Source organism: Crocuta crocuta, unplaced genomic scaffold (assembly GCF_008692635.1).
Source record: "Crocuta crocuta isolate KB4526 unplaced genomic scaffold, BGI_CrCroc_1.0 scaffold273, whole genome shotgun sequence".
NCBI classification, from domain to species: Eukaryota; Metazoa; Chordata; class Mammalia; order Carnivora; family Hyaenidae; genus Crocuta; species Crocuta crocuta.
Genome location: NW_027529425.1, coordinates 3,703,325 through 3,723,035, shown reverse-complemented (window position 1 = coordinate 3,723,035; position 19,711 = coordinate 3,703,325). Strand labels below are relative to the sequence as shown.

Genomic DNA, 19,711 nt, shown 5'->3' with positions numbered 1-19,711 from the left:
GAGTGCGGACCACCGCTGGGGAGCAGAGAGCTGCTTCAGCCATGCTGTGTCCCGTGCCCTGCCTGCCGGGCTGCCTCCTCCCCAGCACACACGGACTGACCCACCACCTCCGGGGAGCCCTGGGCGGCCTCCAGAGCTTTCTCTGGGGCTCACGTGTCCATCCAGGTAACCCCAACGTCACAACAGCCATGGGTGAGGAGTGCCCCCCAGCCTTGGCCAACGCCCCCGGGGCTGGGGAGGGTTGCAGGGGAAACATCAGGGAGGATCCCCACTGGAAGTACTGCATGGCCACCTGGTTTTCTAAATCAAGTCCACTTTATTTGAAACTTTTCACATGCCACAAGTTTACATGAAAATATCCATTCAAAATGTCATGTGGACACAAAATTCAGGAGTGGGCATCACCAGACGGCTGAGGAGGTCTGTGTGGAAAGGCAGGTGACACATATTTGGTCACTTAGCACCTGGTCACCACATACTGTGAGACCCCTGGCCAACTTACCCCGTGCCCCCTGGAAATGTGCCGAGCACGATGCCCTGGGCCAGTCGCACGGGGACAGGCAGTGGCAGGTGGGCAGAGGGGCAGCTGGTGCCGGCGCTGGACACCCACCTGTGCCACGGGTGTCATGTGACCCCCCCCCAACCTGCTCATTCCACCGAGCACAGCAGGGACACGTCCTGTCCATGCTGTCAGGACTCCACGGAAAGCCACTCTCTTGTCGGGTCTAGAGCTCCCGGCAAAACCGAGCCTCCCAGGAAGCAAGCTTGGCTCCCTGACCTCACAGCAACGAGCAGCCGGGGCCCCATGTTCCCTATCCAGCAGGCTCGGAGTGGACCCAGTAACGTTCCCGCAACGCCCCCACTCCCGTGGTTTCTGGAGGAGCTCCAGAAGGTAGACATCCAGGCGACACCTCCCAGCCTGCATCCTAGACCTCGGAAATCCCGTGAGAACCCTGTGCCCCCACCACGGAGGAGGTTGCTGGGCACCACACAGGCACCCGCACCCCTGCTGCACGATCCCGTCCCCTCCTGTCCAAGTTTGGGGCCGCGAGAACTGCAGACTCTAGTCCTCCTTCCACGTCTCCATCGCCTCCCGTTTCCTGGCCGAAACCACCGGAGTCCCCCACTGCCGGCCGCATTCATGCCTCACTCCGCGTTATTTCTTCTTACAAAGTGTCAGCAGTTCGCCAACCCCCGAGGAGCAAATAACAAGAGCAAGTTGAAGCAGGAGGCTGCCCGCTGCCCCAGGGCCACTCAGAGGTCGTGAGGGTGGCTCCCCAGGGCAGGGTCCCCATCCCGCAAAGTGGAAAGAGGCCACGGGGTCGCCGCCTTCTTGGCCCAGACTCGGGGAGGGCTGCTGGCCTGATCAGGATGGCACGTGCTGGTTTCAGACCCCTGTGGGCCCACAGACATCTGGGTCCTCCGGCTCCTGCGGCCTTGCGTCCCCCGGCCCGCTCTCCCAGCCAGGGACCCGCTACACTTCGTCCTCCCGGCCCAGTGGCCCGCAGCGGGGGTCGCCCGAGGTGTGTGCGGCGTCATCCAGGCCCTGTCCCGGATGAGCAGAGCACACCCTCCAGCTGGGAGGACATGTGGGCCCAGACCCTCGAATCCTTGGTTTCTCAGAAGGGCAGCTGCCAGGCAGGGATAAGGTCTGCACCCCATCATATGACAGAGGGAAGTAGCCCCCGTCCAGCCTACTTGGGCTCGGAAATGAAAATACTCACACGTGACAATGAAAAGCCAGTCGCAGGGAAGGGAGCCTGCAGGCCCCTGCTCTCCTCGTGCTTGGGGTACACCCCACGGGGGAGCACCTTCAGACTCTCAGCCAGGGGCCCTGGTGGTGTGGTAGCAAGTCAGAGCCTGGGGAGCAGCAGGGCCGGGTGGGGAAAGGAGCAAGGGGCGAGCCAGCAGGTCCGGGGGCGCACTGGGCCCACCAGGGAGCAGCGGCCGTGGGAGGGCAGGGGGTTCCTATTTCAACAGAGGGATAAACACCCTGATCTCTCCTCCCTCATTCCCACCTTGCCCCCGGAGGCTGTTTTCTCTCCCTCTCCCACACATGTGCACCCGTGCACACGTGCAAACATGCATACTTGATCACATGCAGAGATGTGCACACACGCGTGCACACAACACATGTGCACACAGCAGACGACACGCACGTGTGCGCGCGCAGACGGACACACACGCACATGCGGCCACCGGCGCTGACCCGGCCCCTCTCAGCAGGCAGCATATGGTCCGCACTTAACAGCCCAGTTCTGCCAAGTGGGGACCATTAGGGTGGGTTCTTTTCCCAGCATAAAATGCTGCAGAATATAAATTGCAATTAACGCCACTGCCAAAATGGCACTTAGCGAGAATAAGCACATTATTAACATCTGGTGGATCCTGTCTCGGGTGTTGAAGCAGCGGAAATTCCTGCTCTAAGTAGAAGAATGGCTACGGGGGACACTAAAAATACAGGGTCTACTGTTTGGGGGCCGCGTTCCGCGGCAGCTCATGCCCCCAGGCTCTGCCGAACGGCCCCTCCCAGCCTGCTTGGTGGCATAAGAAACGCCCTGGTTGAAGCTGCTTGCTCATGAGAACAGGCCAGGGGGGGAGCGCGGGAACACACGATCGCAGCCCATAAAGCACATCCTCCAGCCCAAGCCTGGCTTGCTCTGAAGGCCAGGGCACCCAGAGCCACCCAGGGCCCTGGCCCACCTCCCTGCTGGGTCACACCTCCCTAGCGGTCACGCCATGGCCAGACACGAGCATGAAAGTGCACAGTCCCTGTACCACCCTTCCTGACCACCCTTCTTGGCCAGGGACCTCTAAGCACCACCTGAAAGACATGTACCCAAACTGGGGAGGGGAGGTGCTCCCACCAACGCTCAGACCCTCATCTATGGCCATGTGGCCCTCTGGGGACCTCGGCCCTGTATCTCTGGGGCTCAGGGCAGTCTCTCCCTCAGCCTGCAAGGCCAGGCGTGGCTTTCGGACCGCAGCAGGACCTCCAAGGTGAAGGCTGTAGGGCCGGCAGACCAGTCCCTCTGGCCAGGTTGGCAAGAACCAGCAGCTGCAGCCAGGGCAGGGAAGGGGCACGTGAACCGCCCCTCCACCCACGCAAACCCCATCCACTCAGACAGGGGAGAGGAGAGCGCTGGGACGCACAGAGGCTGCCGGGCAGACCGCTCCTCCCAGGACCCTGACCCCAGCCCTGCTTGATCCCTGCAGCTGCTGTCTGCCCATCGCCAGCCCCGGACCCCCTCAACCCGGTGGGGTCGGGGGCTGCTGAACCGTTTGCCCTTCAAGAGTCCAGGGAAGGAAAAGCAAATGAAAAACCCAGGGACCTGGTCTTCTAAAGATAAACCGCAGGACATGCTACATACACACAACAGGAGAGTCGGGGAGACCGTCCCCACAGAAAGAGTGGGAAGATGGCCGGGCTGGGGGCCGGAGAGCAGCCGACAGCCGGTATGGGCCCCGCAGTCTGAGCAGGGCCCAGCGGGCTCCGCGCCCCTAGCCCAGAGCAAGAGGCCACCCTCGCAGAGACTGGCTCGCCCCCGGCCGGCTGGCAACCGGCAGCCCTGCGGGTTTCCAGGAGCATCTCCAAGGCCAGGCGGGGCCGGACTCTGGGTGGAGGGAGCCCAACCACAGCCCCAAGGAAGCTCCCGGCCAAGGGCCCACCGGCTCTGGGGGGGATCTTGCAGTCGAGAAGGCAGAGGCAGTGGGCTCCGCACAGGGAGCGAGGCCCTGGACGCTGGGCGGTCGCTCCCCATTTTTGGAATAGCTGCACTGAATTTTTTAAAGTGCTAAATAAAGCTGTATGAAACAGGGTAATCTGATCAGTACTCTGGCCTTAGATATCCTTGCTAAGTTTTAATATTTCAGGTTTCTTTAACGAAGTCGGTTTATCTGTACTTCCCCAGAAACACAGGTCTTTGTGGGGACTTCAGGTTCTAAAGCTGAATGTCATGACGGTCGTACGGCGGGCCAGATCCAAGGCCGCCCCCAGCAATCCCAGCCCCCGGGGGGCCCTGCCCAGCCAGCGGCCCTGACCATGGCTGACACCGTCTGACTGGCAACACACTGGGGACATTATTGGGTTAAAACGAGTATTACTGGGAAGGAGAAGCCCAAACATGCAGCCACAAAACCTGTGAGCTCCTCCCCGCGTTGTGCTCCCCGCCTGCCAGAGGGAAGGGGAGCACGGTCACCAGCTGCGCCGTCGCGTCACAGGATGAGCCAAGTCACCCTCATGGGTACGTGCACTGTCACCCCAGCACTGGGGCCCCCCGGCCGCCCCTCCACAGAGCCTGACAGCAGGTGGCCCGGAACACACGTGCAGACAGACACTCTGGAGAGCTGAGTGGCGGTGGGGGCAGCTCTGGGGCCCTGCGGTGCTCTGGGGACCCGATCAGGGCCCCCGGGAGTCAGTGCCCTGTGATGGACGCGCATCTCAGGTCAGGAACACCCACGCAGGGCCCCACAGGTCACCCTGACAGCCAGCTCTTCCTTCTCTTCCTTCCTTCAACTCACGTTTCGCTGAGCGCCAAGAGAAAGCAAGAGGAAGCCCCCGGGAGGCCCTGGGGGCGGGGGTGGGTGCACTGGACAGCCCGGTGGGTGGGGCTTCCTTCCTCTTGCGATGCAACGGGCCCTGGCGTCCAGCATGGGCGGGTGGAGAGCAGCAGCAAGGCCACATGCCCAATCAGGGCAGTCCTGTGTCCTGGCCGAGATGGACAGAGGTGACGGCAGCAGGCGGGAGACTTGGCTGACGGTAGCAGCTTCAGCCAGTGCGAGCTGTCCCTGTCACCACCACAAGTTTGGTGGCTCCTCGGCCACTCTGCTTTTAAATAAGGTGATCTCATCCAGGTGCACCATGGGGACGTCCCGGATGACATTGGTCAGGCCCTCGTGGAGTAGAGGAAAGATGACGACGTTCAGCGCGGGCCGCTCGGCCTGGAAACTGAATGAGAGGCAAGCCGTTAGCGGGGGCCCTGGGGTGTGGAGGAGGTGGGAGCCGCAGGGGGGAGGTGCAGGGCCGAGCCAGCCCTCCTACCAGCAGAAATGGGCCCCCAGGCCCTGCATGCTGAGGCTTCAGGAGAGGCAGGGAGAGGGTGGGACAGAGGGAGAGACACAGACCTTGGGTGGTGCCATTTCTGTGGGGTTCACAGGAGACCCCTATTCCCCTGCCAAGGGAGGGCCCGGAGAGTGGCCAACACATTCTTACACAGCAGGGGCTCCTGGGAGCTGCAGAAGCCATGCCTCTGGCCACCCAAGGCTCCGTGGCCAGGACAACACCCTCAGGAGGTGGAAAAAGGCATGGCAGCCAAACCTGCCTGCACACAGGCCACCCTCAAGGGGCACAGAACCCCAAGTCAGGTGAGGCAGTACCTTTGCCCGGCCTTGCTGCTGGGATCCCTGAGGCCTCACCTGGAGTCGTGACAAATGGCAGTCAGATATCCTCCCCAGCCCACAGAGGGGGCAGTATGCCCTGCCCGCAGCACACAGGAAGCGTCCAACTACCATGGAGAGTCTCTGTCACCCTCCCCAGGGACCCGTGTGGACAGCCCCCTTCACCCTGGCTGTGGGGCCCCTCTCTCCCTCCTCAGAGCAAAGTCCCTGCTTGTACCCTCCTACCCCGTGCAGTGGCCAGGAGACAAAACACAAGTACACTGCAGGAGCCTCAGAAGGGTGACATGCTGGTCCCTGTGGAGTGAGACAGAAGACCTCTAGACCCCAGAGCGACTCTGGTTCCGGAAGAAAGGCCCGAGCCTGTTGAAAGGGACGAGGAAACTGCAGCCACAGCCCTCCCCGTAGCCCCCAGCGGACCCAGTGAGGGATTTACGACACACGTAAAGTAAATGCCAAAAAGGTACTCATAAAGCTGGATGCTTGGGCAATAAAGATGCCAAGAAAATGCCTCCCACTTCTGCATTCAGTGTCTGCTCACCGGCAACAGGGTGACTGTGAATCTTGAGGCAGGTCCTTGCCTGCAAGCCTGCAGTGCACTTTACTCGAAACACAATCTCCCCGGATGTAGGACGTGCCGGCATGGACGCCTGGCCAGCCTGCCCCCGAGGCGGCGTCACCCCAGGCTCCTCACAAGCTGCTGTCAAGAGGCTAACGGGGGATTAACGTCTCACCCAGGGCCAGGACAGGAATGCGGCTGCCTGCCTGGCCTCGCTCCTTGCACGCAGCCGTCCGGGTGGCCCGGCCCAGGAGCCTTAGGGGCCGCACACAGAAGGTCTCCGGGACCACGGGGGAGGTGCCACCACAACTGAACCCCACGTCTTTCTCTCAGTTCACACCAGGATGCACGTGGACTTGGACAGAGCCCAGGAGCACACCCCCAGTCGCGGTCTGCAGAGCTCCTCCCTGGGCCTCAAGGAGCCCATGCTCTCTCAGCCACGGCCTCCTCGCCCCTTCAGGGTGGCGCCCACAGCCGGGGCAGCCAGCAGCACCACTCAACGTGTCACAGCAGGCGGGCCTTGCCCAGAGTGAAGCTGAGAAGCAGTGACAAGTGGGAAGATGGCAATCACTCACGTCCAAGTGCAGGGCTGAGGCTGCCTTTGGGAGGGAGGAGGCCCCACGGGTGGAGGAGAGTCCTTGGTAGGGCAGGTGTGGCAGAGGCGGGGTGGGGGGGGCACTCGTGTGATCTGTTCTGCTTCCAGTATCCTGCCACATAACTTACATACATGCTATAACGTTCTTCTGCATGATTCAAATATAGTTTGAGATTCAAGTAAACAGATCCAGCAAAATAAAGCTTCTGGCTACCCACATTCAGAAGTCATGCTTCTGAGGACAGGTCACCCCTCAGGCCCTCTCCCCTGCTCAGGGCCAGCTACACTGCTCACATAAAGACCCAAGGCCAAGGCTTCTGGCCCTGAGTCACAGAGGGCAAGAGTCAGCATTCGGAGGTCTCTGGTCATGATCCTCAGGCCCGTCTATGCCCCATGCTGTCCTGGGCAGCAACGCCAGCATGGGACAGGCATCGGGCAGAGCACAGGCCAGGCGCCCTGGCCTTCCCAGAATTGCACTAGCAGGAACCTCGCCGAGGAACAGAGGGGACCCACGCACCAAGGCCTGCTCACCTGTCCTGACATTGGCACCTGTGAGCTCAATCGCCAGGCTCCCAGGACAGCGGGGGGTGGGGGGCATGAGCAGCAGGGGAACCACAGGTCCCTGTGGATGGGGCAGAAAGGTGCCCTTCCTGGAGGGCCAGAGGACGACGCTTAAGAAAGGTGACCTATACTTACTCTCCACCATTTGGGAGGGAAGAAAACCCCCACCTGGGCCTGCTGCGCACACACCAGGGGGACTGAGATGGCGCCTCCACTGTTCCAAGACCTCAGGACCCAAAATGTCTTTTCCACATGTTCTCGAAGCAGAAAAGTGTTTGATTTCTAAACCGGTGCTCTGTTTAAAGAGAAACTGTGACAGAGACTGTGTGCAGGAGAGCACAGGGCCCGGGCGCCCTCCTCAGCGTGTCTCACTGTTGTCCTCAACACACCTGATGCAGATGTGGCTCAGGGGAAGCAGCAAAACACACAGAACGCGGGTCGGGATTGCTGTACTTCCAGTCCCTGACATCTGCACGTTAAACGAGGACATAGCGTGGCCACAGCAGCTGGGACTGTGCAGCCTGGCCTGACGGAGACAGGGTGCCCAGCACAGTGACTCAGGCATCACCCAGGCCACACACGCGCACTACTACCCTTTTACTACCATGCTGGTCAACGTCACTTAATTCGGTACAATTATTTCTGCACTTTGAATGGTTTCCTCAGAATAATTCCCAGAAACGAGGTTACTGGGTCAAAATGCACGAACATTTTCACACCTCACAAGACAAGGCCGTAATGATCTTAGCAGCAGNGGCAAGAGAATGCTGTTCCAGAGTGATGACGATGGAGCATGGCTGGGGACTCCCCGATATGCTAGGGCACCTTTGTCCTGTGAACGCACTGTGCATTGGCCTGCCAGGGTACTGGCCCGGGCTCCAGCCCCTCAGCAACACGAGCAGACGACATGAGGGCTCGGCACGGCTACCACACTGGAGCCAACTCTGGGCCCACCTCTGGAGCGTGGGGGGGCACCCTGCACCCAGCCTGCAGGGGCCACAGATGCGGAAAGGGCTCCTGGAGGTGCGGGCCGGACAAAGTTCCGTCAGCTTCGTAACACCTGTCGGGTGTTCTTCGTAGAGAAACTAGAGGCACCACTGAGGCTCACGGCCTCTTCCCCCCAAGATAAAGGTCTTCTAGAAAAGCCAAAATGGGAAGAGAAGTCTGAGAAGCCACCCACACCATAACAATGGTCTTCAAGAAGCGCAAAGACCGACGGCAAAAATACGTAAACCCGGCAGCTGGGAGGGGGAAGGGCCTTCTGTCAGAGGCGGGAGAACTCAGCTGAGTCAGGGAGCAGCACAGGTGCACCTTCCAAGCTCCCAGATGATCCTGAGGATGCCCAGCGCCAACCTCGGAGCGGCCCGGTTCTGCCCGCGGATCCTCCCCTCATGGCCACGGAGGACCCGAGGAGAGACTAGCGAGCAGATGCAGCTGCCGTGGGACACTGGACCTCACCTACCACGTGGGTGGCCTGGACAATCTGGCCCACAGGAGGTTTTAACCACTGAACCATCCTCTGCGCTGATCGGCAGCCCAGGGCTCGAGTCCGGTCCCTGACGTGGCTCTCCGGCCCCACTGGCTGGTGGCCACCGTGGGTCCCATGGCACCTGGCCCAAGGCCTGCCCACTCCCAGATCCAGCCCCTTAGGACTCCCCCAAATGGAGCCTGAACTCGCCTGCCTCCGAGCTCTGAGGCAAGGCCAAGGGCTCCCCAGCTGAGCCTGCAGAAGCGAAGCCCTGCTGTCCGGGCCCTTTTCCGGGTCACATACGGATCGGCATTCCAGGTGCGAAGGACGAAACCCTCCCAGGGACCTGCCCGGAAACCGTGGTGAGGCAACACCAATCACAGTGGAGCTCAACCGCCCCTCTACCAGCAATTAAGGCTGCAAAACAGTGCTAATTCTGTATTTTAAAATCCACATTCAATTCTAAAGCTCCCAAGGTTCCCCAGACTTCGACAATTCATCACTCCATCTGTAAACTTTACTCGTTTCCGAACACGTTTGCAGAACACAAGCACAGGTGGAGAGCCCCGCACCAGTTCCAGGCCCAAAGCAGCCCAGCAGGGTGGGCGGCCCTAGCCCCAGGCCCCTGAGCCCCCCGGTGGCCACCTGCAAGCAGCTCCCCGCATGCTGCAAGCTCGGGCAGGCTCGGGGCCACCACTCCAGCTCAGGCAGCTGGGAACTCCCAGCCAACCGCCCGCCTACAGACCTCACAGGCCCACATTCCTCGCCAGGACCCCTGGGGGGTGGGGGGGGGATTCCCACAGGCCTCAGAGGCGGAAACGGGACCAGGATGTCAGGTCAGGTGGGATTCCCACCCGAGGCGCACTGGCTCAGGGAACTGGAGGACAAGGCCTGCCCCTGCCCAGGGTTGGTGTTCTCGACATTCCTGAAAAATGAGGCTGCCCCACTCCGACTTGAGACCCTTCAGGATGACAAATGACAGAGGTCAGTGACACACATGGCCTAGGAAGGCCAGGGATGGGAGGTGGCGCCCAGGGCCACCGGGCGTACGGAATGCTACCACTTTCTGGAAAGCACTCAGGTGAGTTTCAGAACCAGCATGTCCTAACATCAGACAACTCCGGCAACAGGCAGGGGAGGAGTCAGGGCCCAGCCTCCTCTGCCCCACCCACCTGCTTNGGGGGGGGGGGGGGGAGATCACAAAAGCAGCAGAGGGCCACTCACTCACAGGATGACCACGACAGTCCCTGACCTCAGAGCTAGGCAGCCCCATCTGCAAGGCAGAAGGCCTGGCCACCAATGGTGTCACACTCACCCGGGTGGGGACAGAGTCGGCGAGAGGCTATTTTAGAGGAAACTCAACTCAGACAGGAAAGCGATTTGGTTGAAGTCCCAGAGCCAGTGAGTGAAGAGGCCACATCGGGGGCCCAGCTGGTGGGATGTGAAGGTGCAAGGTAGGGCTGACCTCAGCAGGGTGCCACACCGACCAAAGCAGGCTGCTGTTACTCTGTGTGGGGCACCAAGAACACCAGAGTGCTGACACGGCCCCCGCCCAACCCCCAGGGGCCACAAGGGCTTGCAGAAAGCTTCCAGGAAGGGCAGAGTCAAAGAAAACCAGGGAAGCAGAGAGCCCCTGGGAAGAGCCCTCTGGGCCCCGTGCAAGGCCAGGGAACAGCGGACAGCAGAGGTGTGGCTTGGCATGCGGCTCGGAATTGAAGAGTCCAAGGGTAGTTCCGACGAGGGCCACACCGTGTGGCTCCTCGTCGCCAAGAGGACCAGGGCCCAGACGGGGGGCAGCTGGGTGCTACTAACCTGGCAGTGACAGTGTGACTCTGGGGCTTTGGGAGACAAAGCAAGTGGAACCGACAGCGGCTGGCTCTGGCCAGGGCGTCTGAGGCCATGCAGGAAGTGGGCACGAACACCCGACCCCGTGAACCTGCAGTGTGCCCATGGCGGGGGGGAGCACGGCAGGCAGAGAAGCTTCATCCTGCTCCCGGAGGGGCCACGAGGCATCGCCGCCCCAGGGCACTGCCCGAGCTCTAAACCCACACCTGACAATGGGAACGCCAGAGGGACCCAAAGCAGGGGAACGTGCAGAAGCCCCCCAAACCTAGAAGAGGGGGACGCCATCGAGGTCAGAGAAAGGCCCAAGTGTTTAGTGTTTCAAACTTGAAAGAGCAAAGAAGAGAGAATAAGAGAAAGGACGCTGTCAGGACGCTGTGCCTGGTGTCGGACACAACTCGCCGCCGCCATTATGACTGTGTCCAGGGCGGTCACAAATTCGCCTCCCAACTGAGGAAACTGAGGCAGCCTGAAAGGCAGGGCTGGGCTCCAAACCCAGGCCCCGAAGCCACCCCACAGACACCACAGCGGGACCCGTGAGACATGCCCACACGTAGATCAGACACGTGAACCAGACAGAAGGTGCCGACCATGAAAAGAGTAGCCACTCGCCCAGTGACAGGACTGCAGATGTAACAGCAGCCCCGTGGCTGAGTCACAGCTGAGTCACGGGGAGAAACCGGGCAGGGGACTGGCAGGGCAGGCCAGGGCCAAGTGCTTCCCCCAGCTCCACAATTCTCCGAGCTCCAGGCAGGGAAGGAGAGAAGAACAAAGAAAGGCAGCAGAAAAGTGAAGACAAATTCCAGCCTTTCCCTTCTCATGTCACCCCCTGGTGGACCGCAGGCCTGGAGGACAGAAACCGGGAGCCGGGCAAGGAACACGCTGGTTAAGTGGGCCACAGCGCCATCTGCTGGCGACCTCGCAGAAAAGCATCTGGGCCCCTGCTCCGGCAGTAAGGGGAGATGCAGCGGCCCAGTGTTTGGGGCCCGGCCGGAAGGCCAGGTCACCCGTGCGCAGCCCGAGCTGCCACCCTGTGCTGGCCCAGACCCACAGCAGGGGCCGCGCCACAGACAACCGCGGGCAGCAGGGGCCACCAGGAGGACGCCCGCGCAGAGGCAGGCCGGTGCTCTCCCTTCGAGCTGAACCTCAGCCCTGCCCCCAGCAGCACAGCCGGAGGAGAAAGGCTTCCAGCAGACCTGGATGTGAGCGCAGCCCTGGTGAGCACAGAAGATTCTTCAGCCCTGGGAGCCTCCCTCAGGGCTTGCAGGCTCAGGGTGAGATGCCCACATGGCTCTGGAGAGCCCACACAGCACCCAGCAAGGCCCTCTGGCAGGGGTGGGTGCCCTCCCCACCTCTGGACACAACCTCCCAGCCTTCCCACGCTGGGGTCCAGGCTACATTCCTCACCTGCCTCCCAAAGCCTCAGTTTCCCCATCTGTACACTGGGACTAACGACACATGTCTCACAGGACTTCTGTGAGGCTTGAGCGACAGAGGCAACAACACACAGCGCTGCTGGCACAGCCCCAGCACCGAGACAGGCCCTGAGCTGAGGCTCCGGGAGGTTTGCTAGAGGAGCGAGGGCTCCTAATGCCCTGAGGAGGGACCAGGCACTCAGGGCACCCGGCCGTGGCCCAGGCCTGTGCGGGTGCTGGGATGTGGGGACAGAGGGATGGGTACAGTTGCCACCCAGGACATCCACTTAACCAAGGCCACCCTCGGGTCTGATCTCAGATGCTGTGCTCCAAGCGTCGGCCATGACCCGTGCCCGCTGGGCCAACAGTGAGCCCAGCCCAACTCCCGGCTTGTGCTCCGAGTGCAAAAACACATGAGGAAAGCAGAGCTATGGCACACCAGGTCTCAGACCTCATCAAGTGCAGGGGCTCCAAAGGACACAACCGTGTGTGCTACGCCCCCTAAGAAAGGGGCAGGTGGGTGCAGTCCGAGAGGCCAGGGGAGGGAGCTCACGGCCCAGCAGGGGCTGCCCTCGAGCAGGCCACCAGGACGCGAGCAGGCTGCAGACAGGGACCTCGTGAACAGAACCAAGAGTGAGAAAGACGCTTAGAGCAGGGACTGGCATCTTCGTGCCAAGTCTGCTGAGTGGCCCGGAGCACTGTGCTGAGGACTCTGAGGACCAGAGTGCAAAGCGGCTTTGTGAGCCAGTGACGCACGTAGGGAGGGAGACGTTCAGACGCTCTCTTGTCACAGCACAAGCTTCTGAACTGCGTGGTGACCTCAGATGCTCTGTTTCTGAGAAGGTCCCGTGTGTACCCGGAAGGTTGATCCCGTCTCTACGAGAAGCTGGCCCTCAGGGCTGAGCAGCAAGAGCCCACAGAGTTCTCAAAGCCGCGGCTTTCGGCGACAGGCGGGAACAGGCGGGCCCCGGGAACACAGTGACCTACGGCAAGTCAGTGCAGTGACACGGTCCCAGCAGCTCTTCCCGGGGGCTGAAAGGGCAAAGCCAGCCCAGCAACGACCCTGTCACACGCCAGAGACAAGCAGCCTCGGCCTGTGCGGAGAGCAGGTGTGTGGGGAGAGCGTGGGGCGGGGCGGCCGCGCGGCCTGCCATGCACCCCACTTCCCAGACAGCTGTGGTCCCTCCCAAAGCCCACAGTGTCCGGGCTGCACAGCCAGCACCCGACTCAGCCCCCTGAAACCTGGGCACACCGACAGCACCGCTCCACGGCACCCAGCAAGCACACCGAGGTGTGAGGATGCGATGCAGGGACGGGATGGGAAGACGCCCTTGGCAATGCAGGCTCTGGAGCCGGAAACCTCTAAGCAAAAGTGAGAGTCAGCTACACCGCCAGACCAGAGACCGCGATGGTACCCATTTAACGGACACAAAATAGAATTAAAGATAATTGTGTGCAGAGGGGCGCCTGGGTGGCTCAGTAGGTTAAGCGTCCGACTTGGGCTCAGGTCAGGATCTCATGGCTCGTGGGTTCAAGCCCCGTGTCAGGCTCTGTGCTGACAGCTCAGAGCCTGGAGCCTGCCTCAATTCTGTGTGCCCATCTCTCTCTGCCCCTCCCCTGCTCACAAGCTGTCTCCCTAGCAAAAGCAAACATTACAAAAAAATTAAAAAATAATAACCATGTGTGCAGATTTATTGACATAAAAACCATCCACAATATGTTAAATTTAAAAAAATCAGAGTAAGGGCACCAGGCTGGCTCAGTCCACAGAGCCCGCGACTCTCAATCTCGTGATTGTGAGTTCGATTCTCAAGCTGGGCACAGAGAATACTTTAAAAAATCTTAGAAGGCCACTGCAATCCTGGGGACCTCCAGCTGATGGCTCTCCTCAGCATTTTGGGTACAGCGGCGGCCTCCTCCCTGTCATCCCCCCCCCATCCTCAGTACAGGAAACTGGTGGAGGAAGTGACCCTCGGCCGTGCTGACACGAGGCATGACACTTGGCTCTCTTCAGGGGCACTGCGCACTTCCTCACAAGAGGTCTCTAAGTGGCCACTGCCCAAACAACCTGCTTGCTTGTTCAGGTCAAGTTCTCTCCAGGAAGCATTCCTCCTGCCTTGTTCAAATTCTGGGAGCTCATCTAAGTCCTAGCTCCACCTCCAGGAAGGCCATACTCATGAAGGGAAGAGAGCCCTGCAGGTACCAGGGTGATGCCTTCTAAAGACGCCCCAGGCAGGGCGGGGGCGGAGGGGGGGAGTGCTGCCCCTCGAGGAGCGCAAAGTGTTCGAACTCTACTGCCTTGACAACAATCCCAATAACTACTGCTTCATAGTCTAAATGAAGTGCAAAGACACACAAAATTTAGAGTTAAAAGATCTTAGCATCGGGGCACCTGGCTGGCTGAGTCAGTAAACTTGCAATTCTTGAACTTGGGGTCAGGAGTTTGAGCCCCGAGTTGGGTATATGTTGCTTAAAAATAAAATTAAGGGGGCGCCTGGGGGGCTCAGTTAGTTAAGCGTCTGACTCTTGATTTTGGCTCAGGTCGTGATCTCACGGTTAGTTGAGTTCGAGCCCCACATCAGGCTCTGTCTGCGGTGGCAGTGTGGAGCCTGCTTGGGATTCTCCCCCTCCCTCTCTGTCCTTCCCTGAGCATACACGTGTGCTCTCTCTCTTGCTCTTTCTCTCTCTCTCAAAAATACATTTTTTTAAAGAATTAAAAATACCTTCCTCTCTTATTTTTTTTAAAGATGACCTTTGCCTCTCCAAGGACGTCAGGATTGGTGATTTAGAATTTCTCCTAGTGCTGGCTGCAGGGACGATGCCCGCCAGCCCGCACACTGCTTTCCACCGGATAAGCTCTCCTGGGTCAGCCTATGACGTAGGTGAGTAATCTGATGTTGAGCAACTATGGTCTATTATTTGAGACTTCAGTTCCATCCCTCACCTGAAGTCCCCGGCATGAGTGGGAAGCGTGGGAATCACAAGAGTCTTCACCTGATATTCAGTGTCCTCACCCAGCCCAGCACAGCCCAGAGGGACCGGGGATCTGCAGAGCACTTCACGGGGATGCCCTGGAGCACTGAACGGGGAGCGCCCTGGAACACTGCACAGGGAGCACCCTGGAGTGCCAGGTAGCTGTGTAGTGTGGAACATTCCACCAAAGGGAAACCCAGGAGCATGGCCTCACTCAGTTCCTTCACCACAAATGCTGGGACCCATGCTCACATTTTCTGCTGAAGGGACAGTCAGTACTCACTTGCCCAAAGGTATCTGGCCACTTGTTTGCTTAACGCAATACTCGAGTGCAATGGGTGTTTTCAGGAGTCTCTGAGCCTACAGCACACGAAGGACTCAGGGTGATGTGTGGCAGTCCCCGGGGAGGCTCCCTGCGACCGTCACTCTAAACCCATTTGGCTGTACTCTGCACACACAGCAGCCGGCTCTGATAGCTGGCTTGTCCGGAAGGGGTCCAGGACAAGTGCAGGTTTGGATGGAAGCTCCGGGTGTGCCGGGGCAGCAGAGGCGCACACAAAGCTCACGACGCCAACCTTAAATAACGATGAACACAGCAGAAACCTGGAGGAGAAAAGCGGCTGCTTCAGGACATGTGACGGGAGGGTCCCCTGACTCCAGGCGGCAGCCCAGCCTCTCCCCACCCAACCCACCACCCAAAGCCACGGCCCAACAGAAGAGTTCGGGATCTGCAGAGCTGATCACAGACAAGAGGAGAGCCTGGCAATAAACACATCAGACAATGCTCACTGCGAACAGACAAGACACGAGCGGGAGGCCAGGAAAATCCCAAAGTCCAGTGATGCCAAGGAGTGGGGCATGGGCACGGGGCAGGGCAGGAGCTCCCTCACACCCCATCAGGGGAAGCAGGGCTTCGGAGAACCGCTTTGGGGAGCGTTCTGCCATTCTTTTTAAATTTTTTTTTTAACGTTTATTCATCTTTGAGAGACAGAAAGAGACACAGAATCCGAAGTAGGCTCCAGGCTCTGAGCTGTCGGCAAAGAGCCCCACGTGGGGCTTGAACTCACAAAGTGTGAGATCATGACCAGAGCCACAGTCGGATGCTTAACTGAGCCACCCAGGTGCCCCAACTGGGGCATCTTCTTGAATACACCCTGGTAGGGTTCCATCTGGGAATCTGATACCTGCACAGGGATACTCACTGGGATAGAGAAAACACAGGAAAACGGCTCGAATATCCGTCAGCAGAACAGAAACATAAAACGTGACGAATCCAGTTGAAGGATTCCTACCTGGAGTGCTCTGAATTAGCTCTAATGAATAGCAGCAGATCTCAAATCCACGGTGGAGAAACACAGGTTGCATAATCACGTGCAATATTAGACATTTACAGGCGTTACAAACACACAGAAACAAAACCCCATGCTTCTCAGGGGTACTTGGGGATGTATTCCAGGGATTTAAAAAGCAAACTCACAGCAATAGGTCAAAGACAAAGTCTTTGTCAACAAGTCAAAAGAGCTTCGTTTCAATTGATACATGACTATCTTCTATTTCTGTGTTTTAAGATTCTTAAAGTAAATGCCAAAGGGAATGCAGAAAAAGCCAGACCTAAAACGACAAATACTGTCACTGCAGGTCGCTGGAGTGGTCAGGCCCCAAGACAGAGAGGCCAGTGGGGGCCAGAAGGCTGGCCTCAGTGGAGGCAGGGTCTCTGTTTTTAGAAGCTGGAAGGTCAGAGGATGGTGGCCACACAACAATGCAGATCTGCCCAATGTCACCAGACTGGACACAAAACCGGTTAAAACAGTCATCACTTTTTTTTTTCCTTAGATAGAAGGAGATAGAGAATCTTAAGCAGGCTCCACACTAACTCAGTGAGGAGCCTGTCATGAGGCTCAATCCTCAACCCTGGGATCAGGATCATGACCTGAGCCTAAATCAAGAATTGGACTCTCGACCAAATGAGCCACCCAGGTGCCCCTTAACTGAGTTTTTTTTGGGCGGGGGGGAGGGAGCACCAGGGTGGCTCTGTCGTTTGAGCATCTGATTCTTGATTTCGGCTCAGGTCATGAGCTCACGGTTTCGCATGTTTGAGCCCCGCATCTGGCTCTGCACTGGCAGTGCGGAGCCTGCCTGGGGTTCTCTCTCTCTGCCCCTCCCTGTTCACGCTGTCTCTGTCTTTCTCAAAATAAATAAACTTAAAAAAAAAGCTAAAAGATGTGGTTTATCTATACGATGGAATACTACATGGCAATGAGAAAGAATGAAATCTGGCCATGTGTAGCAACATGGATGGAACTTGAAGGTGTTATGCTGAGTGAAATAAGTCAGGCAGAGAAGGACAAATACCACGTTTGCACATATAGGAGTATTAGGAGGAACTTAACAGNGGCTGACAGCTACCTCAGAGCCTGGAGCCTGTTTCAGATTCTGTATCTCCTCTTTCTCTCTCTGACCCTCCCCTGCTCACGCTCTCTCTCTCTCTCTCTCAGAAATAAATAAAACATTAAAAAAAAAGTTAAAATGGTAAACTGTATTATGTGTGTATATCTTACAATGAAAAAAGAATGCAGGGTGTAAAAAGAATGAGCAAGAGCTGTATGAAATGAAATCCAATATGCATGTTATCAAGCAAAAAGCAAAGCACATATAAGAAAGAAGTGGACAGGAGAGAAAACTATGTATCTGTTCATTTGTGGGGGGAAAAATACAGAAAGAATAATGGAGAGCTGAAGAAACTAGTCATTTGGCGGGGGGGGGGGCCTCTCCAAGGCAGCCGCTAAACAGACCCCCAACACCAAGCGCCACAGTGAAGCTTTACACCCACAAACACCGAACAAATAAAACCTACCAGGACGCCGTGCGAATGCAAAATGACACGGTAATAAAGGACCCTGGCTGCGTGACAAACAAGTGACCTAAAGACACTGAAGGGATGGGACGCAAAGAACAATCTGGAGTAACTCTGGAAAGCAGGGTGCCGCGGGGAGAGGCCAAGAGCCTGAACACATATCATCCTCCAGCCAGTGGGCTGGCGACTCCTGTGCACTGAGGGCGGACGAACCAGCAAACACACCGTGGGTAGCGACACTCAGGCCGTTCACCCACGCAGACAGAGGTCGTGAGGAAGGAAGAGGAGCCTGCAGGAACCCTGGGCTGCACGAACCTGCCTTTACCGTGGATGTAAGTGGGTGACGTGGAAACACAAACATGGCCGTGAGGACATCTGCACATCAGGGTGCCTGGGGGCTCAGCCAGTGGAGTGTCTGACTCTTGGTTTCAGCTTAGACCATGATCTTGCAGTTCATAAGACCAAGCTCCGAGTCAGGCTCTGCAGAGAGAGGACACAGCCTGCTTGGGATTCTCTCTCTCTTTCATTCTCTCTCTGCCCCTCCCCAACATGCACACGGGCACACACACTCTCCCAAAATAAATAAGCATGAAAAAAAAAGAACACAGAGAGGTGCCTGGGTGGCTCAGTTGGTTAGGCGACCGACTTCAGCTCAGGTCATGATCTCACAGTTTGTGAGTTAGAGCCCCACAACAGGCTCTGTGCCAACAGCGCAGAGCCTGGAGCCTGCTTTGAGTTCTGTGTCTCCATCTCTCTCTGCCCCTCCCTGGCTCACACATGCTCTCTCTGTCTCAAAAATAAATATAATTTAAAAAAAAAAAAAAAGCAAAAACAAAACAGAACAAAATAGAACACGCACACATCAATTTCCTACTACATCCATGAGGGGGCCTGGAGACGGTGACATCCCAGCAGCAGTGAGCACACTCCACACCGGACCTTGGCTTCTAATTCCAGCCCCTAATAAAAGGAGCCAGGCTGCATGAGGAAGTAATGGATCCCAGCGCTGGGCCTGCAGTATCCCATGTGACGCAGAGTAAGGAAGTGCTCAGAAAGGGAAGGGGCATATTGCAAGGGGGCACAGGACCCGATCTGAAAGATCACACCCACGGCCAAATCTGGAACACTCTATGCAACCGCATTATAGCGGGAACGTGACAAAAGCCCACAGAATGGCATCGGCACCCACAAGCCCGTGCGGACACAAGTAAACACCGAGCAAGTGCGTGAATGAACAGAGGGGCAGCTCCCGCCCGCAGCACAGTGCCCGTTCACAAACACAGGACACATGAAGGGAAGGGACAACCATCAGTGGCCAAACATCAAATAAGGCAACCGTCACCAGAAAGACCCATCGGTGGATGCCAGGGCTGGCGGCAGGACGCCGGCCGGAACCGGGGTGTCTGCAGACCCTCGCATCTCCCCGCAAGGTGCTTCTTCATGAGAGAGGGAATAAGGTGACTTTACAGCCCAGAGGCCCGCAGACGCCAATGAGAAGACATGACAGCGCCGTGTGTCCACGGCACACACCGGGGACACGGTGTCACTGTGAGTTATGACGTACATTCTGCCCAACACCTGGCCCGTGCACTACACAAAGCGTCAAGGTCGTGAAAGCCCAGGAGAGACGGAGGACTGTCAGAGACCGAAGGCTATGCCAACGCGACCGCTGGTGTGATTAGGGTTCCCTGGAGCAGGGGAGGCCCAGGGCGGGCGCTGAGGAACCTAAGGTCAGGCCGGCCAGCAGCAGCGCACTGTCACTCCTCGTTCGGACCCCCGCACCGCAGGGATGTGTGCGCTTACGTCACAGGAAGCTGGCAGACGGGGAGAACACTTCTGCAGTTTGGCTACGAAGAACTTGACCGCGAGGTCAAGTTAGGTAGGAGTTAGGTAGGAGCGCCCTCGGGTGAGGCGCCGCTGTGAAAAGAAGCTGGCCTCTGTCCTCACACCATCTCCCCAACGGGCATCTTTTCGGTCCAGGAAGCAACAGCGACTGTGTCTGCATGAAGCCCCCGGGAGGAGCCGTGTCACCCTGTCGCCGGCACCCCCC

The 19,711-nt window shown here is 58.3% G+C and overlaps 1 protein-coding gene across 1 annotated transcript in view; it reads right to left on the bottom strand.

The window, feature by feature from the left end:
* Positions 1-296: 296 nt before the first annotated feature.
* Positions 297-19,711, bottom strand: part of FBXL18 (F-box and leucine rich repeat protein 18) — a 34,972-nt gene continuing 15,557 nt past the window's right edge. Inside the window, 1 exon segment of the mRNA XM_077758760.1 lies at positions 297-4,948. Within this exon segment, the coding sequence (XP_077614886.1) occupies positions 4,792-4,948 (157 nt within the window). The 3' untranslated portion in view covers positions 297-4,791.